General features: G+C 41.6%; 1 protein-coding gene across 1 annotated transcript in view; it reads left to right on the plus strand.

Annotated features, from left to right (window-relative positions):
• Positions 1 to 11,071: 11,071 nt before the first annotated feature.
• ARHGAP42 (Rho GTPase activating protein 42) overlaps positions 11,072 to 18,551 on the plus strand; it is a 309,626-nt gene continuing 302,146 nt past the window's right edge. Inside the window, exon 1 of the mRNA XM_050758883.1 lies at positions 11,072 to 11,297. Coding sequence (XP_050614840.1) covers positions 11,144 to 11,297 — 154 coding nt within the window. The 5' untranslated portion in view covers positions 11,072 to 11,143. The remainder of the gene's footprint in view (positions 11,298 to 18,551) is intronic.

Genomic DNA, 18,551 nt, shown 5'->3' on the forward strand with positions numbered 1-18,551 from the left:
CAAAACTGGAAAAAGACAGTTTTTCATGTTTCCTGTTGAGTCATCTGTCACATGGAGTTCACTAGAGATGGAAGGATAACCTGGAAATCCCTACTCTTTCTGCTCCTCCCTGTCAAACAACCTCATTCAATATTTTTATTATTGTTTCCTTCCCTCTTCAACTGTCTCTATCTCCAGCATGAAAGGAAAAGTCAAATCATTTCCGGTCCTGAGTCATCCTTAAGCCTTCTGACTGAGGAAACCTATTAGACAAGATCCCAGCATACCTATTTCATTGTGAAACTGACTTTGGAAGCTAACACCAGGGAGTCATTGTGGTAACAAAAGTTCCTTTCCAAGGGAAGAGACTGTGTCAGGTGACAACCCACCTATACCTGTCACTCCTGCCCAGTCCCAGTCCCAGTCCCGTCTTCTCTGTGTGAGTTGAACCCAGAGGCCTAGGATAAAACTAAAAAGAAAAATTATTGCTCAGTAGTGTCAGTTATTAAATTTAAATAAGACCTTTTTTTTTTTTTAAGACAGTATTTCTCTGTCGCCCAGGCTGGAGTGCAGTGGTGCAATATTAGCTCACTGCAACCTCCACCTCCCGAGTGCAAGCAATTCTTCTGCCTCAGCCTCCCAAGTAGCTGGGATTACAGGCACCCGCCACCCATGCCTGGCTAATTTTTGTATTTTTTTTTTTAGTAGAGATGGGGTTTCACCATGTTGGCCAGTCTGGTCTCGAACTCCTGACCTTGTGATCCACCCACCTCGGCCTCCCAAAGTGCTGGGATTACAGGCATGAGCCACCGCGCCTGTCCAAGTAAGACATTCTGATAGTCTTTTCTGAAGATAAAGGCTATCAAGTGCACCTAAACAGTGAGAGTAAGAACATTAGATATGTAATGATGTAATTGAAGGGTGGTGTTCCTATTGTCATTTCCCTAGCAGAGGCTCTGCCTGCAGGCTGGCTCCCCCTGACATTGGCATCTAGCTAAGCTTCTGTCGGCCATTCTACCTATCATTTTTCCTCTTGCCTAATCTCAAAGCTGTATTCTCAATTTCCTTTTCTAAGACTGCTCTTCAATCTTGGTGTCTACTAAGAAATGTTCTAGGTCAGCTGTTCTCAAACTTTATCCAGCATGAGGATTACCTAGATGATTTATTAAAACACAGATGCTGGGCCCCTCCTGTGAATTTTTAATTCTCTAGGTGGAAGGTGGAGCCCAAGATTTTGCAATTTTAACCACTTTCCAGATGATGCTGATGTTGTTTATCTTTAGGTCCTCAGTATTTTATTCATTAATTTTGTCAAAAAATATTTACTGACCACACACTATATGCCAGACGTCCATTTTGCACAGCATTCTCTTTCTCTAGAGCAGTCTTTTCCTAGAAGCTACCAATGACAAATTCAAGTGCTTAAGGATTTGGGAATACTTCTACTTAAAACAGTTCTTCTTCCATTAGTTTGATTAGCAAATGTTTATTCAGGACAGTAGTAAAGGAAGCCTCATACTAATCTAGGCTCAATTATTCCAAAAATCTTAATTAGTGAATGGAATGATGATTAATGGCCTTTTTTTTTTTTCTTGCCCTCCAAAATAGAAATTTGGAGTGATATAGGCTATTGATTAGACTCAGTAAAGATCTTGGTTAGATCTTGTTTTTGTTTGTTTGTTTTTGTTTAGCTATAAAAGTCATTTTTGTAACAATTTGCTATTTGATGATATTTTTATCATATATTAATTTTCTTTAAGTTTTAGTTATGTTGGAGAATTTCCTTATTCTTTGGTGATACATGTTAAAATATTTAGAGATTATGTGTCAAAAATATCTAAAATTTACTATATTTATTTGTTTATTTTTGAGACAGAATTTCGCTCTTCCACCCAGGCTGGAGTGCAGTGGTACCATCTCAGCTCACTGCAACCTCCACCTTCCGGTTTCAAGTGATTCTCTTGCCTCAGCCTCCCGAGGAGCTGGGATTACAGGCACCCGTCACCACGCCCAGCTAATTTTTGTATTTTTGGTAGAGACCGGGTTTCACCATGTTGGCCAGGCAGGTCTCAAACTCCTGACTTTGCGATCCGCCCGCTCGGCCTCCTGACATGCTGGGATTACCGAGCCCGACTAAAATTTACTTTAAATGTTTCATGGAGGCCAGGCGTGGTGGCTTATGCCTGTAATCCCAGCACTTCGGGAGGCCAAGGCGGGAGGATTGCCTGAGCTCAGAAGTTCGAGACGAGCCTGGGCAACGTGGCAAAATCCTGTCTCTATTACAAATACCAAAAATTAGCCGAGCATGGTGGCCCGCGCCTATAGTTCCAGCTACTTGGGAGGCTGAGGCTGGAGAATCACTTCAACCCAGAAGGCGGAGCATTGCAGTGAGCTGAGATTGCGCCACTGCACCACTTCAGCCTGGGCAACAGAGTGAGGCTTTGTCTTAGAAACAACAACAACAACAAACCAAAACAAAACAAAAAAACTTTTATATATACATATGCATGTGTGTATATATATATATAAATAAAATGAGGAGTGACAAAATGTTGACATTTGTTGAATCCAAGTAGAAAGCATGTAGCTATCCATTGCCTTATTTTTTCCAGCTTTTCTGTCTGTTTGAAAATTTTCATGATACAAAATCGAGGGAAAAGCAGGTTTAGAAGATTTATAATGATTCATTAAATATTCATTTTCAGTACCAACAAGATTTTCACCATATGGTAAAATGTTGTTCTACTTGACCACATAATGTAATAGAGTTCAGAGACTCCACAATCTTTGAAGCAATCTTTGAAAGATCACAAAAAAATCATAAGGGTGAAATACACTGCAACATTAAATGGAACTGGGACTACTTCTACTTTTATTTATCTAGTAAACTAAAGTGTAATCTCAGTAATCCACTTTTGTCTCACAATAAAATTTCAACAAACTGGCAGCTGGGGAAAAAAATGACTAACAAGTGTAAAAATAAGAACTTTTCTGAAAAAAAAAATTGTTCTTATACCTAGTTTTGTAAAACCTGACAAATTTTGTAAAATTTTCTAATTCCATTAGCAGATAAAATTCACACTGACAGAATGTAAGATAATATACCTTTTAAAGGATGATACTATGTATCTTTATTCCTTGTAAAGGAAGTTGCCGCTGTGACTATGGGTTACAGATTCTTTCAGATTTGTTCTTTTTTCTTTTTTCTTTTTTTCCATCTGAAATGTTCAAACAGTAGAGACTGTGGGTCTGTTCTTTTTCAACGATCCTTCTTATCACATTCATTAGTGTGCTTCACTGTGATCGAGTTATGACTTCTCTTTGCCGGGTGTGGAGCCATTTATTGAGTTAGTTTCCTTAAGCTCCTTCTGCGCTAGTTATTTCCCTCATCACGTCTTTCACTGCCTTTGCCAGGGCCTGTTACAGTGTGCTGGATGGCAGCAGTTCTAGCGCAGATGTACTCATCGCCTGGAAGCACGGATAATGAGCTCCGCTCCTTTCATGCTCAGTAGAGCTCAAGCAACACGTGGAGACCTCCGTGCCAAATGGGAGAAGGCTTTCTCTACAAATCTGTGCAGACACCTCTACCACAGAAGCTGAAGAATGATTGCTAGAAGATTGTAAGGCGGCCGGGCGCGGTGGCTCAAGCCTGTAATCCCAGCACTTTGGGAGGCGGAGATGGGTGGATCACGAGGTCAGGAGATCGAGACCATCCTGGCTAACACGGTGAAACCCCGTCTCTACTAAGAAATACAAAAAAATAGCCGGGCGCGGTGGCGGCGCCTGTAGTCCCAGCTACTCGGGAGGCTGAGGCAGGAGAATGGCGGGAACCCGGGAGGCGGAGCTTGCAGTGAGCTGAGATCTGGCCACTGCACTCCAGCCTGGGCGACAGAGCGAGACTCCGTCTCAAAAAAAAAAAAAAAAAAAAAGAAGATTGTAAGGCACTCAAGTATTCAAAACAACATTTGTTAGGTATCATCTATGGGCTGATAGCCTGCAAAGTGCATGAGATACAAAGAAATAAGATTTAATCTAAAAGCTTAGAGTCTAGACGCAAAAAATGTAAATGTGGAAAAAGCTATATAAAAATAGGCCGGATACAGTGGCTCACACCTGTAATCCCAGCACTTTGGGACGCCAAGGTGAGTGGATCACAAGGTCAGGAGTTGGAGACCAGCCTGGCCAACATAGTGAAACCCCATCTCTACTAAAAATACAGAAAATTAGCCAGGTGTATTGGTAGACGCCTGTAATCTCAGCTACTCAGGAGGCTGAGGTAGGAGAATCGCTTGAACCTGGGAGGCGGAGGCTGTAGTGAGCAGAGATTGCGCCATTGCACTCCAGCCATGGCAACAACAACAACAACAACATATATATATACACACACACACACACACACATACATACATATTGCATATCATATGTCCCAACATATTCATTGTGGTATGGTCTTGGAGTCAGATACTTCACTGTTTATCCTGGGGCAAGTTATCTGGGTATTTTTGTTGGCTTGTGGTTCTTGGTTTTTGTTTTTGCATTTTGGGTCTTCAACAATCTCATCCTCATTATAAAATTCCTACCTCCAGGGTTAGTGTGAGGATTTGTAGGCCTCGTGGGACCACGGACAGTGTGGTTGCTCAGTAAACATTTGCTTCCTTTCTGTGTGGTCAGTGGCTGCTTTGAAATCCAGAGGAGGCCACACCCATCAGGGTTTCAGTGAGAGGTAGGAGAGGAACAGCACTTCCTCTTCTAATGCAGCTACAAGCCTCCAAGCACACAGGGGTGGAGTGTCAACAACACTCTAGCTATAACTGATTGTCATTATCGGTTGGAGGAGATTTCTTGTTCTAATTTTGAGTCATAGAGGTATAGAAATGTCTCACGTCTAGAGCTAAAAATAACCCAAGTGAAACAATGGATGTTATTTCATTATTAGCATAGGACAGTGTCTGGCACATGGTAAGGATTTAATAAATGATAGTCATTATCGTTATCACTATCATCCTTAGTTTTATACTCAGGAAAGGTGTAAAACCTAAACGTAAATTATCCCAAGTCACACAGTTCATAAATGGCCTTTGGGTGACCATTTGATTAATATTGCTGCTATAATTTATTAGATTGAAAATTTGATTAGGTCAGGATTAAGGTAAATTTACTCAAAATTACTCTTCTTGTATTTCCAGCATCTACAGCAGCACAGAAATATAACAGATACTTATGAATATTTGTTGAGCGTGTGTGTGTGTGTGTGTGTGTGTGTGTGTGTGTGTGTGTGTTTAGCATGGCCTTTTTACCAAGGTAGACCTGGATGGAAATCTCGACTCAAGTACCTTCTAACTATTATACATAAATTTAGGCAAGTTAATCACTTTCAGTTATAACTTTCCCACCTGTTAAAAATGGGGCTAATCAGGCTGGGTGCGGTGGCTCACGCCTGTAATCCCAGCACTTTGGGAGGTCGAGGCAGGCAAATCACCTGAGATCAGGAGTTCGAGACCAGCCTGGCCAACATTGCAAAACCCCATCTCTACTAAAAATACAAAAATTAGCCGGGCGTGGTGGCACGCGCCTGTAATCCCAGCTATTGGGGAGGCTGAGGCAGAAGAATCACTGGAACCTGGGAGGCGGAGGTTGCAGTGAGCCGAGATGGCGCCATTGCACTCCAGCCTAGGGAACAAGAGCGAAACTCCATCTCAAAATAAATAAAAAATTTAAAGTGGGGCTAATCAAACTTAATACCTATTTCACATGCTTGTGGATAAGCTTAAATGGGGCAATACATGCAAAAACTGTCATGCCCAGTACTGGTGGAGGGTGCTCCTTTTCATTTTGTCTCCTTTTCCTGTGCTCTTTATGAGGTTTTCTGTCAGAGTTAGCAAACATCATGGTTTGCCACAAGAGGGCAATACTAAATTGAAATCAAAATCTGTGCTAAAAAAAAGTCTATTCCTAAATTAAGTCATTACCTCTCTCCCCATCTCCCCCTCTCCTTTTTCTTTCTCCCCACCCCTCATAAATGTAGTTAGTTGTTGAGTGTTTCTTGCTTAGATTTCTGTTCTTTTCCTTCATCCTGTTCATCTGAAATCTGTCATCGTAATAAAATCTAGATTTGGCTGGGACTTTAGAAGTTATACTGTGCAGTGGCTCACACCTGTAATCCTAGCACTCCGGGAGGCTGAGGCAGGAGGATTGCTGGAGCTTAGGACTTCAAGACCAGCCTGGGCAACATATCCAGACACCATCTCTTAAAAAAAAAGTCATATTGTCACATAGAACAAATTCCACTCTCTGCAGCTATTCTTCCCCTCTAGTTGACCTCGACTTCTGCTTCTGTTTCTCTTCTGTTAAGCTAACCCAACAGCCCTGAGTGTTTGTGCTGCACTTTTCTTTCTAAGAAAGTGCCTCTTAATTATTCTAACTTTACCTCAAACTCAGCATAGGAGACGAAACCTAAACCTATGTATATCTCTTCTAAAAAAAAAAAAAAAAAAAAACACTTCTGAGTTGTATAGGCTTAAATCTCAGAGTCATGTTGGATTCTTACCTCATCCACAAAAATCACACTCTATTTCCTTCCTTTATTTAATCTGCTTACTGCCCATCTGTTGCCCAATCTCATGTGTACTTATCCCATCTAAATTCTCTTTTCTCATCTCTCAATCATTTGACTTTTTGGTCTTCCAATCATTGCTCTTGAGTCCATCTATTGGATAATGAACTCTTGAAATCCATAGACTCATACAATGTGGGCTATGTTCTGTACTCTTCCTGTGAGACTCCCATTTCCTACCCCTGGACAAAGCAAAGTTTCTTTTTCAACCCGGACTACATTTAGCACTTGTCTGTGCTTTATGACAACCATGGAGAGGAAGCAGGGAGAGCTGTATGGATTTGAGAGGGGCTCTACAATTTGGGAGAGCATTTTTTTTAACTGGAAAAGACAATGTTACTAAGTCACATAGGCTACTGTCACTAATGATGTGTACATTTGCCCATCAGAAATACAATGTCATACACCAACTAATTTTATGAGAAATAGTGATGTTAAGAGCATTGTGTGTGACAACAATAATACTTTTAATAAGGCAGAATAAAAAGATCTTGCTATCTAAGGGCTTAATCTGAACTTCCTTTTTTGGCTGGCAGAAGAGTATTTTAGAAATTGTTAAGTCAAAAATTAAGTAGGTTCAAATGCTTGTTTCTTTTTGTTTATTTGTTTTGGGTTTTTTAAAACTTTTATTTGTTTGAGATGACAGAGTCTTGTTCCGTTGCCCAGGCTGGAGTGCAGTGGCACAACCTTGGGTCACTGCAACCTCCGCCTCCTGGCTTCAAACGATTCTCAGGCCTCAGCCTCCCTAGTAGCTGCTGGGATTACAGGTGCACGCCACCACACCCAGCTAATTTTTCTATTTTTAGTAGAGATGGGGTTTTACCATGTTGGCCAGGCTGGTCTCGAACTCCAGGTGATACGCCCACCTGGGCCTCCCAAAGTGCTGAGATTACAGGCTGAGCCACCTGGCATGGCCCCTCATATGTGTTTTAAATGTATATCTAATTCTTATTTCTTCTTTGCTTCTCTTTTTGATGACTGAATCATCTAAGTGAAATAAGACAGACACATAGTGCAAATATTGTATAATTTCATTTATATGAGATACCTACATTGTCAAATTCATAGAGACAGAAAGTAGAATGGTTACCAGGAGCTGGGAGGAGGGGAAACCAAGAAGAAACACTTGGTTTCTGTTTAGTCATCTCTTACCAGGCTTGAGCTTAACCTCAGATTATCCGAGTCTGGGTGGTCTAAATCTACATAATTAATTGAAAAGTAATAATAGCTTGACAGTAACACTTACTGAGTACATAGGAAGTGCCAGGCTTAAATGTCAGACATGAGTTACGTCAAGAAAAAGTTTTAGGCAGATTTACAAATGCCATATTAGTTTACTATCCTGTACTATATATTTGCTCTCAAAAACCAGTAAACAAAGCCCACACATCCTATTCCAGAATCAGGAAAACAAACAGAAACATTTCTCTGTGCCAAAGAGCTTGTCAGCCAATAATATATGCGAAGCTTACCATGCAGCTTACAGTGTCATGTGTTATGAAGCGGAGATTTCTGGACAGGCTATATTTCAATCCATTACATTTGTTTATGAAAACAAGCTTTCAGGTATTGCTGATCTTTTATACAGAAAGTCTATTCTCTTGGAAAGAATCTGGTTCAGTTAATTATGATGGAGAGAATAATGCATGGAAACAACAGTTTAAAACTGACAGTAAATCCACCTCAAAGCAAAAGCATTTCTGGTTTTTCTCAAGTAGTTGTGTTAATGTGGCATAAGAGAAAGCCTGACTAGCAGGTATAATTAAAGTATGAATCACAGGAATAGGGCATGAGTAACTATGAAAACACCTACAAGAAATAAGCCCATTATAACATGATAAACTTTAGGGACTCATGAGTGAAGGGTAGGGGAAAAAATCCTAATTCCATGTAAATGCAATGATGGGCCTGAGTGGAAACATATTGATAAACAGTAGCATCAGTGTATTATTAGCACAGCATCTGTGTGAGGCTGTGGAACATAGCATCTTCTGCCTTATGTTATATGGGTACTTATTCTCTGCGTTTCCTTTTTCTGAGAACTGCTTGAGGTCATGGATAATGCTTCTTCTATCTTTTTATGGAAATCACTTCCCCACCCAGACCTTAGTCATGTAGACAGTAGACATAAAACATATAATTACATACATGAATGGGCAAATGATAACCCATATCATAGAATCTACAACACATCTGCCCTGGCATGTAAGACGTTTAAAGAAAACTAAATATTGACATCCAACATATTAAATGCAACTTATGAAACACCATTGATGCATTTTTAAAGACTTAATCACAGTACGATGATTTAATGAAAAACAGGAAGAGAATGTTATATTTTATCGTTTCATATCTCAGCAGTTTGGCACTGGATTCAGTTGTTAGGAACAGCAACATGGCAAAAGTTGAAAGGAAACTGTTTGGCATGGGTGGTTTTTTGTCTTTCAGGCAGAGTAATAAGTAAATATAAAATCACCTCAGGTGAAACACAGTCCACTGCTGTTTATGTCATGTCATTTCATTAACTGACAAACAGAATTACTGCCTCTCCCTTCCCCAACCCTGCAAAAGAAAAAAAAAAATTGAAGAGTATTTAGTTGACAAAAATTCAACACTTGGAGTTGAAATGGCTCTAATGGTGACTGGCCATTTTGCCAATATGTTGAGGGCCAAAGATGTACATATGGATGGAAGGTGTTTTGAGATGGAGTCGTTCTGTCTCCCAGGCTGGAGTGAAGGGGAGCAATCTGGGCTCACAGCAATCTCCGCCTCCCAGATTCAAGTCACTCTCCTGCCTCCAAGTGACTCTCCCACCTCAGCCTCCCGAGTAGCTGGGACTACAGGTGTGCGCTCCACCAGCCCCAGTTAATTTTTGTATTTTTAGTAGAAACTGGGTTTAATCGTGTTGGCCAGGATGGTGTCCAACTCCTGACCTCAAGTGATTCCCCTGCCTCAGCCTCCCAGAATGTTGGTATTACAGGCATAAGTCACTGCGCCTGGCCCATACTGTTTACATGATCTTATCCTGTTTTAGGTTTACCTGTTATTTTTAATGTTCATGTACATTAAAAAAATTGAAACCAAAAATCTTGACTGGCTCTGACACTTAATTGGGAAAAATGTAAAGCACTTTAGTGGAATTTTTCCCATGATCTGTAGAATAGTTTTTAAACAGATGGTTCATATGGACAAAGCAATGAAAATGTAGAAATTAAAAGCAGATCCTTAAAAACAATATCTGAGTTCTCAGAAATCCTATAGATGATGTCAGGAGGAGATGTAAAGCAGTCGTTTCTTTTGCTGTCAAGGTTTTAAGGGAACAGAAATTTATTAGGTGAACCTCCAATGGAGGAAGGATAATGCCTGTGGGTAGGAGTTAACTATTTATTTCAAACTCCAGTCCACTTCAACAATTTGAAAATCTCCCCGCTCCTAGGACAAGTCCATCCAGGTGCCAATAGGAGATACTGCTCTTGTGATGCAAATAGGTATTCTTCTAGAAGTACGAGCACGTAAGTAGAGTGAGGATGACTTGAAGAATCATCCCACCTTCCCAGCTATGGAGTGGGGGCGGGGGGAAGAAACACCACCAGGCTGAATCAAGGAAACTGAGGGGTGGGAGAGCGACGGGACAACTTCTCAACGTGGAATTCAAATGCATTCAGTGTGAAAGTGTGAAGTAAAATCTAAACGAACTCTAGACAGTAGTATGTTCCATCTACGCTTCAAAACACTCAAACTTTAGGGAAACTTAACGTTGGTTTTTCTCCCAGAGAATTCTAGGGAGTGGGTGGAGGGGACGACTGTTAGGGGAGGTATATTGGGAGTCAGATCCTTTTGTGGAGCGGGGGACCCCGAAGCGTCACCAAGGGCTAGCCGAAACCAGGGGCCCAAGAGGGGACAGGGTTAACACCCCAGCCAAGGCCGGAGCGCAAGCGCGCGGCTGTAGCGCAGGGAGCCCTGGAGCCAAGTGCGGGAGGGCGGGTGGGGCAGGAGGGTAAAGGGGCGAAGGGGCGGGGTGGCGCGGGGTGGGAGCGCGGCGGCGGGGAGGAGGGTCTGGGAGCCCGAGTCCGATTTGCAAGCGCTCTGAGCCTGCGTCCGCCGAGGGGGAGGGTTTCCCCAGCAGGGCCGGAGTTGCGGCTGTGCGCTGCTTCTGGCTCACAACGCCGACGACTGTCAAGAGAGTTGGGGAGTGGAACTGCCGGAAGTGTCTGCGCGCAGTGAGAGAAACTTTCCTGCTCCGGCCGCGGCCCGGAGGCTCGCCGCCCCAGCACTCCGAACGACGATGCGTCCCGTTGACAACAACCTGAGCGGACCCGCGCCTCGGCCCGCCGCCCGCGCCTGCGCTCGCCTTGCCTCGGGAGAGGAAGACTGAGCCCCGCGCAGGCGGTTCGGGGCTCGGGGCCCGTTTCCTTCGTGCAATCAGTCCCCTCACGTCCCGGCGCCTTCCCAGCGATCGCGCGTCCCCAGCGCCCGCCGCGGCCGCCGGCTGCCCCCGCCCTGACCGCCGGACCGGACGTTCCCGCGGCCGCCGCTGGCAGCGCCTGTGCCATGGGGCTGCCCACTCTGGAGTTCAGCGATTCCTACTTGGACAGCCCGGATTTCAGGGAGCGCTTGCAGTGTCACGAGATTGAGCTGGAGCGAACCAACAAGTTCATCAAGGAGCTCATTAAGGACGGCTCTCTGCTCATTGGGGCGTTGAGGAGTAAGTAGGACTGGCGGGGGAGTGGGCACCCGGATCCAGAGCGTCCCCGCGGGGTGCGGGTCCGAAGGGTGGGTTGGAAGAGTCGGAGCTTCTTTTGTTTGAATGGATTTGGGGACAAAAGCTGAAGAGCTCCCCTGCTGGTGGCCAACAAAGTTTGTTCTTAGGTGTTCTTTACTTATTTACTTACATATCTACAGGGAAGGGAAAGTTCTCTACAGGGCACTGGAACACAGCCTGAGGAAAGTCGTTCAAAGTCATCTTGTTGTGTAATGCTCCTAGAAAGATGTTGGGGACTTTAAATTTTTTAAAAAACATTGTTGTGTCTATTAATAGTTTGAACTAAAAAAGCCCTTAAGGGGGTAATCAAGAGTTTGTCTTAAGGATAAAATTAGGCTAGTTTAGTGATATTCAAAGAAAGTTATTAATTTCTCCCGTACATCAGTAGCTCTTCATTGGACACAGTCATTGAGTTGGCTTTTTAAAAAGCAGACATTTGCAGTTTTGCCATTTTGTAAGATAATCAAAGACAGCATGACACCAGTGCATTTTAACTCTGCAAGTTTTCTGTGCGTCTTAGTTTTGGTTTGCATTGTGTGGGTGTTGGGTGTGTCATTGGGATGGAAGTTCAGGAATTAAAGGCCAATCAGAACTTTTGAAGAGCTATAGAATATAAAGACCGTTATAGTGTATAATATAGGGCTTCTTCCACCTCCTTTCCCATACACCTCCTGACCAAATTTTCCTGCCTCCTTCTTGTATCCTCTGGATCTTTGCTTTCAATTACTAAGAACCTAAGAGTATCTGAAACTCAGGAGTTTCTCTTACAGAGAATTGAGCACAGCTACATGATATGGCTTGTTATCTTTCCCAGGAGGTATCTGCATCTTAAAAAAAAAAAAAATTATTTATTTCTTTTTCTTTTTTTTCCATCTTCAAAGGAGCCTGTGAAAAGTATTTGCATCTTAATAGAGGTTTCTGGACGTTTTAACTACTGAAATGAAGCCCTGGAATCTCTGGTCACTTAAAGCTGGGTGAATGAGATACTTTAAAAAGGTAGAGAGACCTTTGGGTGATCTAGTAATCCCCAGGACATATATGGGGGCATCATCTTTGTATAACATGGTAGGGATGTGTGTGCCTAAAACTGAGACCATGCTAGCATCGGATCTATATTTTGAAACACGTATTAGCAGTAAGAAGGGAGCTTAGCAAGATGTCTTGAAATTAGTGTGCTCCAAAATATCTTTTATTTTAACCATCCCAAATGTTAAAACATTTACTTAACCACTTGTGTTACTTAACCAAGGTAAAGATAATGTATTTTATGCCCATATTCACTTAATTTCTGAATTCGAGGCTACTACTGATAATGGCATTTACTGTGATTTGTGAAAAATATAGTTTGTCTGCAATTCTTGTCACCCTGCGTAAACACTAATGTGAACTGTCCTTCCTCTGGCTTGCAAATCCTGGTTAAAGTCTCACGGGACTAACCTCTTTGCATCTAAGACAGCATGATGCCTCTTCAAAAAGAGCTGCATCTCAGAGTGCCAAATGCCAAGCCAATTCTTGTTGGAGGTGCCAGATGTTCTACATTTTTCTCCCCGCTCTGCTTGAGATAAACTTTAGTGTTTTAGAAGTTGAAAATACTTACATACCTGTGATAAATGCTCTGACAGGTACATTATATTACAAGTGACATTACATACTTTATTATGATGGTTGAATCTAGCTTTGTAAAAAGTCAGGTGATTCCCATCATTATAGTTTGTTCTTCCATTCATAAGTGAAGAAATCTTGGGAGTGTAGGCTCTTTGAAGATATAGGCCCTGCATCATTAATTTGGCTTATGTACTCAAATATACAACCTGCTGTGTTTCTAGGATTCTTAAGTTTGTGGTGAGAGTGTATTGCTGTAACTAACATTTGATTATTACTTCTTTCATTGTGAAAAGGAAAATATTTTATTCCTTGGTAAAATAATTCCTAACAGCAGCTGCCAAATAGGAGGGATTTTGGAGCAAAGGAACCCTTGAAGTCACACTATTGCACTGATTTTTTTCCTACCAAGCCACCTTTTGTCCGTTGGGGAGGATGCTCTGAGGCTGGGCTGCAGCTGCTTGGATAATAGGAGGAGTATGTCAAAAGGATTCGAGGCCTGCTTGGTTCTATATCACTGGCTGCCCCTGCCCTGACCACTAGCCCAGACATGTCCCCTGGCAGAGTACCATGGGGCTGCCCATTCCACTGTGGGAGCCTCCCTGTACCATGAGTCTGCCCACTCCACTGAGGGAGCTCTTCTTCCCCCAGTCTGTCCTTTCTGTTTTTCTTTCCTGCCTGGTGAGGACTTCACCTTCCCTAACTTTATACAGACTATTCAATAGATGTATCCATTATCCATTTCAGTTTTTTTTTTTTTTTTTTTTAAGCACTGCACTGTTATTTTTGTTAATAATTAATGCATTCTTTTTTTTTTTTTTTTTTTTTTTTTTTTTTTTTTTTTTTTTGGAGAGGAAGTCTCGCGCTGTCGCCCAGGCTGGAGTGCAGTGGCCGGATCTCAGCTCACTGCAAGCTCCGCCTCCCGGGTTTGCGCCATTCTCCTGCCTCAGCCTCCCAAGTCGCTGGGACTACAGGCGCCCGCCACCTCGCCCGGCTATTTTTTTGTATTTTTTAGTAGAGACGGGGTTTCACTGTGTTAGCCAGGATGGTCTCGATCTCCTGACCTCGTGATCCGCCCGTCTCGGCCTCCCAAAGTGCTGGGATTACAGGCTTGAGCCACCGCGCCCGGCCAATTAATGCATTCTTAATGTAAAATGTTTAGCAGACAATCATCCATGTATTTCTAAGCATATTATATTATTTTTATCCCTGTTGTTAACTTTTCCCGTGAGAGTTTTGGCTTGCACTCTCTTAGTTAATACACACCTGACCGTTCTGATAAGTCACACATGCTCCTTGCTCTGTGGTTCAAGTTGTAATTTCTTCAGTAGACTATTTGGAAGGCTCCTTTAAATTGAACTAGAAGATTTCAATTGAACTAGATGATTTCAATTTTAAGTAATACATATAAGATACTTAACGTGTGTTTAAACATCTATTATTACGTTTAAGATTCATGTGCACTTGGAGAAAAAGGATAATAGTTAATTAAGTGTATTGACCTAGAGTTGGATTTGAATTTTGGTGTCATCAAGTACAGTGTGATAGTTGGCAAGTAAGTTAACCTCTCTTAGTCCTAACTTTCCTGTGAAGTGAGGAAAATCTATAACAATCTTACCATCAGGATTGTTTGGTCATTTTGTTATATGCCACATAGATATTTTGTGAGTGATGTTTGAAAATATTCTTACTGGTGAATAGTTTTAGTTAATGGTGTATGATTGAACATCTCTACCCTTTTCATCAAATATAATTCTTTGAACTGTATCCTTTTAACAGGTGTCAGTCTCAAAATTTGAGCTGTGAAAGAGTTGGTTACTTTTGCTTATTAACTTTTTTTCCTTTTAGGAATTACATTCAAAGAAACATTTCAAAATTGATTTTTTTATATAATTTACCCTTTACTTTTTCTTGTCTTTATACTTTTGAATTCAAAGAGTCATCTTTAAGTAAAATGAGCTTTCTCCTTGTAAGAATACACAGACCCCCAAAAAGAGACAAAAAGAGAATAGACAGAATGGAAACTTGAGTAGCAAGGAGATTTTTATTTATTTATGTTTTTGAGACAGGGTCACTCTGTCATCCAGGCCAGAGTGCAGTGGTGCACACATGGCTCACTGCAGCCTCTCCCTCCCAGGCTTAGGTGATCCTCCCACCTCAGCCTCCCCAGTAGCTGGGACCATAGAAATGCACCACCAGGCCAGGCTCATTTTTGATATTTTTTGTAGAGTCAAGGTTTATACCATGTTGTCCGAGCTGGTCTCATCAAACCCCTGGGTTCAAGCGATCTGCCTGCCTCCACCTCCCAAAGTGCTGAAATTACAGGCATGAGCCATCGCACCCAGTGCCACAAGATTTTAAGTGTTCTAACCACAGACACAAAAGTGATAAGTTTATGGGGTAATGATCATATCAGCATGATTTAGCCATTCTACAATGTGTGAAATATATATAACATCATGTTATGTCTATCAAAACATTATATTGTACACCATAAATACATACCACTTTTGTTTGTCAATAAAAAATTAAAAAAGAAATAAATAGCTAGAGTTATACTCATTGAGTTGAATTGATTGGGTGAGGAGAGCATTATCATCTTTCCTTCTCCACCCCAGCCTGCAGCATCTTGACTGTCCTTTTCCCTTATTTCAGTCTTCTAGTTCCCTTAAGCTGGAACTGGCCTGCTGTTTGGTCTACTTTTTGGAAAATGTTTCTAAACTTATACGTTTAGTATTGATCAAAGGAAAAAAAAGATAAAGGACTCTTGTATACATTTAATTATTTCTTGTGATAATTAAATATACACAAGCATGGAACTATAATTCTATGCTTATAACATTCATGCAATCTTAACATCAGTTTACAAAGTAAATAAAAACAATATTGTGAAACCAATACAAAACTTGTCAGCAACATTTAGTTAATCTAATGGACGATATTATTGTGCTGAAGCTAATTTTCTTCTCAGAGTTTGCTGATAATATCTGGTGTGTTGTTGGTGATTCATTTTCTCACTACTTTTCCCAGTTGCAACCTGCAGTTCTTGAGAATCTTCTTGCCCTGATGATGGCCTTCCTTCCATCAGAAGCTTTATTTGTTTATTACTTGGTCATATTGCCTTTGTTCTGGTAGCAGTTGTTCCTGGCACTAGTGATCCATGACCCAAATGAACATGGCACCGATTATGTTGATGATGTGGACAGTGCAGTCAATTAAGGCATTAGCCAGAGGAGAGCACAGTTTCTTAAAGGTGTCTACCCTTAGTGTCCACAGACCTCAGTTTGAGATACACTGCTATGATATATTTTTGATTTGGGAATTAAGTAGGTGTTTTTAGTAAAGGAAAACCCTAAGTGCAAACAGCAGGTGGAAATGTCTTAGGCAAGATGAGGTACCTCTGCCTTTCATTTTCTGTGTTTCACTAACTCAGCTTAGCCTTTTTTCACTCAGTGTTTTACTTTTTAAGCCAGCTTTGATTTTGTGTGTGTGTTCTGGGCCCACTTTGCTACTAGAATTTTTGGTGGCACAAGGAAAGATTAAAAGGGGGGAAAAGGCAAGTTTACAAAATTTGAGACTTCCCATAGTTACTGCCCTGTTTACTTGGTCATTCTTTAGCTTTTTGTAAGAACTGCCATTGTTTTAGGCTCTTTTTGGTTATTTAAATTTGCACGTAGGTTTCTTTCTTTTTTTTTTTTAAAGTGGAACTCATCCTAGACTCCTGTTTATTCGGCAAAGAGTTCCTTATTCCACTAAGGTTGTTTGCTTGTGTAGTTGGGCAGCCTAATCAGAGGTGTGGAGGTGTAATTACTTCAACCATTCATTTACTTCTTATAATCATTAGAATTTAAGTTAAATGAGCAGAAGTAATTGCATCTTTCAGATGAGCTGTAATTAATTTTAGGAACTAGTAGATTAGGAATGTGGTGCTTTAAGGTTCTGTTTCCAGAGACCTGTTGCAAGTAAAAGCAGTTATACTTGTGTTAATTTAAATGTGAGCCTTGGCGCTCATTAGAGTGAAATTAAATTGGGCTGCCTATTTACTTCCATCTTACCTCTCTTCTCATGATCTCCATGAGCTTAATAGGTGCCCTTTAACAGTATCTTTATTTCTCCTACATTTCTTTTTTCAGCCGGTTGTAATTAAAGGCCTCTTCTGGGTTAGGTCAGAGAATGGGTTGCTGTTGGAACAAAAAACAGTTCCTATCTAGTGGAGACTGGCTTAGCAATAACTGCCTTTTGCACTGCCTATTACAGTTATGATCAAGGTACTTTCATAGTGCAGGAAACTCAGGTAACCACTACATTTTAAGTCATTGAAGAGCTGATGTAGCAAGTCTCCATTCATTTATTAACATTTCTTAGAGTACAGTGCTGATTGTGTTAATGATGGTGTTTAAGAATTATTCAGATTATATAAGATGAAAACGATAAAGCTTACATTAGGATTGGTTCCTTTTCTTTCTTTTTTTTTTTTTTGATGGAGTCTCGCTCTGTCACCAGGCAGTTGCATGATCTTGGCTTGCTGCAACCTCTGCCTCCCTGGTTCAAGCAGGTCTTGTCTCAGCCTCCCAAGTAACTGGGATTACAGGCGTGTGCCACCACTCCTGGCTAATTTTTTGTATTTTTAGTAGAGATGCGGTTTCACCATGTTGGCCAGGCGGGTCTCAAACTCCTGACCTCAAGTGATCCACCCACCTTGGCCTCCCAGAATGCTGGGATTGCAGGCGTGATCCATAGCACCTGGCCGGGATTGCTTTGGTGTCAAGTGCAGTTTTTATTAATGTGTATATGGAGAGTGGCAAATCTTTTCTCTAGATTCATAAACAGAAATAACATCCTAATATTTTAAAATGAGGAGATAAGCTGCATTAAGTAAATGATATGCAACACTGAAATGTTTATTTTAGATAGATAAGAAAGGTTGAAGGAAAGGGGGGTTATTTAATCTTAAGTCACTTTCATGAATATTGATTTCTTGCCAGAGCCATGATTGCCACCTTTTCTGCCCAGCCATCTCTGCGGTATAAATGGTAATTTCTGCTCATTTCAGCCTTCTAGGCAGGTGCCAGCCTCCCTGCAGCTCTACCTGCCACTCACCAATTTCACCTTGCAGCTCTTCCAGTCTTCCTTTTCCTCTAGCCTGCTGAATCTCTGCCCAGCATCTGATAATCCTTATAGTATATCTCCAGTGGTTCAGGCCTCATCAACCATGGGCTGCTTCTTGCTGACTTTCATCCTGAAAATTAAAATCACGTGAGGTCAGGCGCGGTGGCTCACGGCTGTAATACCAGCACTTTGGGAGGCTGAGGTGGGTGGATCACTTGAGGTCAGGAATTCGAGACCCGCCTGGACAACATGGTGAAACTCTGTCCCTTCTAAAAATACAAAAAAATCAGCCAGGCGTGGTGGTGCACACTTGTAATCACAGCTACTCAGGAGGCTGAGGCAGTAGAATAACTTGAACCCAGGAGGCAGAGGTTGCAGTGAGCAGAGATCGCACCACTGCGCTCCAGCCTGGGTGACAGAGTGAGACTCTGTCTGGAAAAGAAGTAGTAAATAATAAAAACACTTGCTGAGTACCTGGATCTGTAA

This window comes from Macaca thibetana, chromosome 14, assembly GCF_024542745.1.
Source record: "Macaca thibetana thibetana isolate TM-01 chromosome 14, ASM2454274v1, whole genome shotgun sequence".
Lineage (NCBI taxonomy): Eukaryota > Metazoa > Chordata > Mammalia > Primates > Cercopithecidae > Macaca > Macaca thibetana.